The following is a 6,848-nucleotide window of genomic DNA, read 5'->3' as shown; positions in this document are numbered from 1 at the left end:
CCAAAACAAAAACAAGGAAACACAACAAGGAATTCAAACCATTACATAATTGCATTAATTTGTTTGTGCTCTTATCCTGTCAATCCAGCTGTTTGTCCATGCTTTTATAAATGCCATCATCCAGTTGCATAGAGAAGTAGAAAAAGAAGAGTACCTAAATCCACCAAAATCATCAAACACCTCCCACAAGTAGAAATGGAGGCCGCCGAAGAGATAGATATCGTGATTGTCGGCGCCGGCATTTGTGGCCTCGCCACTGCCCTCGCACTTCACAGGTACTTTTCTCTTTCCCACAGAAAACAAATTCATCACTGCAGGATATGTGGCTTCAGTGATGGCAAAAGAAACACAACTAACATTCGTCGTCTTAGGTTCCCCCGCCATAAGCAAACTCGATAGTCTTTGTTCCTTTTAATGAAGAAGTCTTGATCACGTTGTTGTTGTAATTGTCGTCGTTTTACATGTAATATGTACGTAGGAAGGGCATAAAAAGCGTGGTTTTGGAAAGATCAGAGACGCTGAGAGCTTTTGGGAGTGCCATTGCCATTTTGACAAACGGTTGGCGTGCACTTGATCAACTTGGTATCGGCCCCAAACTTAGACAAACAGCGCTTCCTCTTCAAGGGTACACTCAATCTTGAACTGAGCAAAATAAGTGATTATTGCGCAAATCATAAACTAATATTACTTGTATCTTTGATTAACTAACGTTATACTTGTTTATATCTATCTCAACCTTGGAAAACAGAGTACGAGACATATGGCTCGATGGCAACAAGCAACGACGAGGACCTCTCTCGTAAGTTAATTAATTAACATATATACAATAAACTTGCACATATTTTCTTCTTTTTTTTTCAGAGTTTCATGATCTTAATGTCTCATTTATTTTGCGGATTCAAATTTTCAATTTAAACTCAAAACTCATATGTGACTGACATTTTCTAAAAACTTTTAATTATAGTAAAAAAAATATATGTGATATTTTTTAGAGCTTTTAACTATAAAAATTTAAAATTAAAAACTCAAATAATGAAATGAACAAAGTCTTAAAATATCGTGAATGTGAGATCAATGATATTAAAAAAAATAAAAATAAAATAAAAAAAGTGTTTTTACATGGAGTGAGGGTTCAACCTCTAAACAGACGTTATAAGTCTGTAAATTTATCACCAGACTAAGCCTCTAATTATCTGAACTCACTAATTTTAATAACATTATATATAAATATATACATAAAAATGAACGAGTAATATGTGTGTGTGTGGGTGTATGCCTAAATGGATTAATCCATTTACCGTTCTTCTAAAAGTTTTAAGCTTAATTGGGCAGGAAAGGAGAAGCCCGCTGTGTGAAAAGGAGTGATCTAATAAACATGCTTGCTCAGGATTTGCCCCACGGCACCATACGTTTTGGATGCCACATTCTCTTTGTGGAATTGGACCCTCTGACCAATTTTCCGATTCTTCAACTTCGTGATGGGCGTGCAATAAAGGCCAAAGTAAGTATTGCTATTTAACACTCGTTTATTCGCATATGTTACTTCTTATTATTGCTAGCCAGATATCAATACGTTCGCAGTGGTGACTCTGAAATTATGTGGTCCTATAATTTAGGATAGAATTGCATATACATTGTAACATTTATGCTGTTATAATTGTTCGGATTTGCGGAACTTAATTATGGCTATGACGGAGAGTTAGCACACAGATCGACCATTTCGGTAAGGTCGACATGGGTTGGAAGGGGGATAGTAAGTCCTCTTTCCAGGATTTGTGGCAGCATAACCACGGACCAAAGTTTTTGTAGGTGTATTTCGTAATCATACATATGTATTTTTTGGTTGCTTTAATTTTAAACGTTGAGGATTAGGTTAGAGAGGAATAAAAGTGATTAAAAAGTGTGAGATATGTAAATCTCTTGTAATCTTTTTCTCTATCATAGTAAATTTTTAGAGCAGCTGAAAACATACGTCATTATAAATCATACGTGTGTGCGCTTGATTGTTTCTCTTATTTTTATTGCTATCTCTCTAGTGAAGGATTAGAGTTTTAATCTGTAGCAATAAGGTTGCTAATGATAATGAATAACATTATTCCTCTATTTCACGTACGATAATGAGTATTGATTTGATTAGTTGAATATTTGTTCCGAAACAGATTTTGATTGGATGTGATGGGGCGAGCTCAGTAGTAGCAGAATATCTCAAGGTGAAACCCAAGAAGTCCTTCCCTGCGTTTGGCATAAGAGGGCTAACCTATTATCCAAGCCCTCATGGGTTTGACCCTGAGTTTGTCAGAACTCATGGGAATAACGTTGTATGTGGAAGATCTACCATCAATCAAAACCTTGTTTTTTGGTTCCTACTTTTACCAGGTTACCTCAAAGGTACGTGGCTTAAAAATACATTTATTTAGTATAATTCGATAATATCAAATTCTAGTAGCATACAATTACTCAATCCGGAGTCCATTTTGCGTCCTAAGAACATGTTGCACATTAAAGGATGCAACTAAGTTATGTGATAGAAAGTATAGAAAAGCACATTGGATGTAGAATAGTGTAATTTTATAGTTAGTTGTAGTAGTCCTTACTAGTAATCCTAAATTGTGCAAACATTGGTGGTGGAAATTCTATTTTTCTTCTTTTTTTTTTTTTAATTGTCGTTCGGATTTGAACTATAGACTTTACATAAATGTGGATATGCCGACAAGCTATGCCTAACCACGAAGGTGGAAATTCTTTAACCTTCATACTAAAAATTAATCTGAGCATCCAACAACTTAAAACTTACACTATTTACAGTTCATTCTTATATTAGATGTTCTAGCTAAAATTAATTATAAATATTCCGTTTAAACTTTTTTTTTTTGTAATGCCGTTGATTATAAATGTTCTGCCATATCGCTTTTGTCGACATAGTAGGCCCAACAAATTACTACTTGGCATGTGAACTAAATAATGAAAGGCAATAATGTCTTTTGAAATTTACCAATTACAATCAATAATGTTATCTTTTTCCAACCTTTCCATGATGGTGGTTTTCAAATACTCACGACACTTTATTTAATCAAAATACTAATTACTAGCCAACGATTAGACAAAATAAATACCATTCTACCTAGTTAATACATAATTTAACACTTTTGTGTAATAAATTACGCTTACTCTGCCTTGCAGCTTTGCTATTTGCTGCAATATTATTACATTGTGCAACAGTTAAAGTTGATTGTTTGTATTTCATAACTTATTTTGACAGATTCAGAGATTTTTAAAGATCCAGAGCTGATCAAGCAAATGGCTCTAGAGAAAACCAACGATGCTTTCCCAAAGGAAACGATAGAAATGATCAAAGACTGTGACATAACTTCACTATCCCTCACACACTTGTGGTATCGGCCAGCTTGGGACATACTGCTGGGAACTTTCCGAAAAGGGATGGTGACGCTGGCCGGTGACTCAATGCATGTGATGGGGCCATTTCTAGGACAAGGCGGCTCCGCAGCCATGGAAGACGCAGTAGTACTCGCGAGATGTTTGGCAAATAAGATCCATGGTGAAAGTATTAATGGTTTTGAAGGAAATAATGGACTATTTAGGAAGAAAATGGAGGAAGCAATGGATTTGTATGTTAAGGAAAGGAGAATGAGGTTGGTAAGATTGTCTGCTCAGTCTTATGTGACTGGTTTGCTTTTTAGCTCTGCATCAATGATAGGGAAGATCTTGCTTCTTGCGTTGATTATTGTCCTCTTTCAAGATCCAATTCGTCACACTCGGTATGACTGCGGCCACCTATAAAAATTGAAGAATTTATGTGTTAGTCCTTGTTAGTTGTGTGCATCATGAAAATGTATTGTCTTGTGTTATTTAGTTGTTTACAAGAATACTCACCATTTTGTAGCTTCTATGTCAAATTACTATATATAGTTTACTTCATAGTGCAATACTCTTTCATAATTATTTATTAGGGAGGAAAAAAAAGAGTGGCCCATCGAAAAACGACATGCTCTTTCATATTTATTGTCGTAACATTTTGCCCTTCATCTTGAAAATGTAACATCTGTTCGCTTTGAATAATGAAATGTTAATAACAAATTAAATGTCAATTTCGTTATTAATATTTCAATGTTCAGAGGGAACGAGTGTTATTTTTCAAAAATTAGGGGACAAATTGTTATAAGCGGTATAATTCAAGGAGAGTTTTTTAATTAATTTTATTTATGTTTTGTTTGAAGTTTGTTGTCGTTTAATACTGAAAGGTAATTTTTTTTTTTTAATGCAAAAACATTTCATTAATCAACAAACCATGAAGTTTACAGAGAACTCAATATAAAAAACTTGATATAACAAATCAAAATCGATAGATCCGTTGGCGTTCTAGTATAGGGATCCAAGGTCCGATAATGGACACAATTTGGAGCACTTCTATTGGCTCGTTTAATCCTACCTCCATGGTTGACTCTCCCGAAAGAGCTATAGTAAACAATCTGCAAAGACCGATATCTAAAAGCCAGTATTATTTTAGATCAAGCTCGTCAAATCGGGAGATCTGACTAGAAGATAGAAAACAATACAAAACCCACACAAGGTCATAGCTTGGGGGGGGGGGGAACACAACTAAAAACAATAAAAACAACCAAAGCCCATGCAAATCTAGCAATTTGTGGGGGCAAAAAAAACCAACACCTTCAGAATGACTGCCTTTATTCCACGAATAACTAAAAAAATAGGAGAAAACACCAACACGGACTCCACCATCGTATATATCGGCCGACATACAGCGTATGGGCACATTTTGGAGGCCGGCTGACCGGAGACATGCTTCCAGTTGCCGGCAGGACTATTTTCCTTCTTCCCTGCTCTCTCTCTCTCTGGAATTCTCTCTCAATTGTCTGTATTTAAACTTTTACTACATGTAATTTCCTGATCGGCTTTAAAAAGGTAATTTGTTTTTAACTTAAAGTTTCACGAGAAAAAAAAAATCACACACAATATAGTTTTAACTTTTAAGTTGGGTATTAGAGGACAACAAAATGTCGGCTTAAATTGTGAGCAAAAATATTTCAGGTTAATAATATTTTTTTAAAACATAAAAACACAAAACCTTAAAAATTAAGTGTTGGCATTAAAAAATCTAAGATTCTCTAATAGAATTAGAAAATAAATCACCGATAATTTCTTACTTTCAACTATCATATCTGCATTAGAAACTGTCAGTTCTGTATGCTTCTTAAGGTCGATATGATTTTGATCACATCCAACAATCAAAAACAAGGTATTTAAACATGCAACAGAGAAGCAAAACTACTCACGTTGTTCGAGGTCTCACTCTCAACCTAGCACTCCTCATCCCCCTCTAACATGCATGCAACTGACAGTCTCTAGTTCTTCTCCCTCCTTCTCGGTGCTTTTTTGATGGGTTATTTTTTAAAGGGAAAATCACCAAAGGGGGTGTCCCGGGGGTCCCGGGGGTGTCCGGGGATCCCGGGCGTCCTAGGGGTGTGCCGGGGGTCCCGGGGGTGTCCTGGGGCCCCCGGGGATGTCCCGGGGGTCCCGGGGGTCCTAGGGGTGTCTAGGGGGTCCCGGGCATCCCGGGGGTGTCCCGTGGGACCCAGGGGTACCGGGAGTGTCTCAGGGGTCCTGGGGGTGTCCCGACGGTCCCGTGGGTGCCCTGGGGGTCCCGGCGGTGTCCCGCGGGTCCCGGGAGTGTCCTAGGGGTACCAAGGGTCCCGGGGGTGTCCTAGGGCTCCCGGGGGTCCTGGGGGTGTCCCGGGGGTCCTGGCAGTCCCGGGGATGTCCCGGGGGTCCCAGGGGTGTCCCGGGGGTGTCCCGAGGGTCCCAGGGGTGTCCCGGGGATCCGGGGGGTCCCGGCGGTCCCGGGGCTATCCCAGGGGTCCCGTGGGTCGCGAGGGTGTCCCCGGGGTCCCGGGTGTCCCGGTAGTGTTCCGGGGGTCCCAGGGGTGTCCCGGGGGTCCCAAACGTCCCGGGGGTGTCCCGGTGGTCCCGGGGATCCCGGGGGTGTCTTAGGGGTCCCGGGGGTCCCGGGGGTGTCACAGGGATCCTTGGGGTGTCCCGGGGGTCCCGAGGGTCCCGGGGGTGTCCCATGGGTCCCGGGGGTCCGGGGGGTCCCGAGGATCCCATAACCTACTACGCGGGCTGAAGTTTCTCCTCAGGCCCGGCACGGCACGTCCGACCCCAGGCCCGTGGCGGGCTTGGGCCGTTTCTGGCTTAGCCTTACACCGTGCAGGGTCGTGCCAAGACGTCATGTCAGGGCCGGGCCTGAAGAGAAACTCTCAGGTTCAGAACTGACCCGTGACCCTAGTCCATAAGGGCCAGGGCTGGGCCTAGGCCCAGGCCTTTCACAGGCTGGCCCTAGCCCTTGTAATTTTTTTTGCAAAATTTAATTAAAAAAGAAAATATATCATATGTCATCAAAAGATGTGATTTTATTGAATTGAGATGAGTACACATAAATGACTGTCTCGTTAAAAACCTTGCCATGTAAAACCCGTGAGGAGACCGGGACATAACCTTAGTGAAGGAAAAAAAAGTGCAGTATTCTAGGATAAGTAAATTACAAAACCTTAGTGCTTCCAGAAGATTGTGTTATTTCTAAATTAGAAAAATAGTCTTGCATTGACTCATCCGTATATTATTGTTTTCATCTTTTGGCATCATCCCAGTCTTTAACACACATTAGCCCCTCCAAGATATATGGATGCATTATGCTTCTCTTCTCATCAAGAATTCAATTGCTTGCACTAAATGCTTGCTATGCTACCATGGACGCTTGAGTTGTCAGAATATCACGAGTTATTACGGACAGTGTTGAAAAATGATCAGTCTTG

The 6,848-nt window shown here is 40.2% G+C and overlaps 1 protein-coding gene across 1 annotated transcript; it reads left to right on the top strand.

Moving 5' to 3' along the window:
• On the top strand, positions 1-3,967 carry LOC21410510 (monooxygenase 1). The gene is made up of 6 exons (XM_010112950.2): positions 1-275; positions 479-625; positions 749-799; positions 1,333-1,501; positions 2,160-2,388; positions 3,260-3,967. Exons 1-6 carry the CDS (start codon positions 196-198, stop codon positions 3,796-3,798), a joined length of 1,215 nt encoding a protein of 404 aa, XP_010111252.1. The 5' UTR covers positions 1-195; the 3' UTR covers positions 3,799-3,967.
• Positions 3,968-6,848: the final 2,881 nt, after the last annotated feature.

This window comes from Morus notabilis, unplaced genomic scaffold (genome assembly GCF_000414095.1).
Source record: "Morus notabilis unplaced genomic scaffold, ASM41409v2 Scaffold78, whole genome shotgun sequence".
NCBI classification, from domain to species: Eukaryota; Viridiplantae; Streptophyta; class Magnoliopsida; order Rosales; family Moraceae; genus Morus; species Morus notabilis.
Note: the sequence above shows the minus strand (reverse complement) of the source record. Positions and strands in the feature narration are given on the sequence as shown.

What these genes read in the sequence shown, in the direction of transcription:
- LOC21410510 (XM_010112950.2), top strand. Translation starts at nt 196, where the DNA reads ATGGAGGCCGCCGAAGAGATAGATATCGTGATTGTCGGCGCCGGCATT. An exon ending in ACTGCCCTCGCACTTCACAG is followed by an intron (nt 276 to 478) that starts GTACTTTTCTCT and finishes ATATGTACGTAG; the next exon opens with GAAGGGCATAAAAAGCGTGG. An exon ending in ACAGCGCTTCCTCTTCAAGG is followed by an intron (nt 626 to 748) that starts GTACACTCAATC and finishes CTTGGAAAACAG; the next exon opens with AGTACGAGACATATGGCTCG.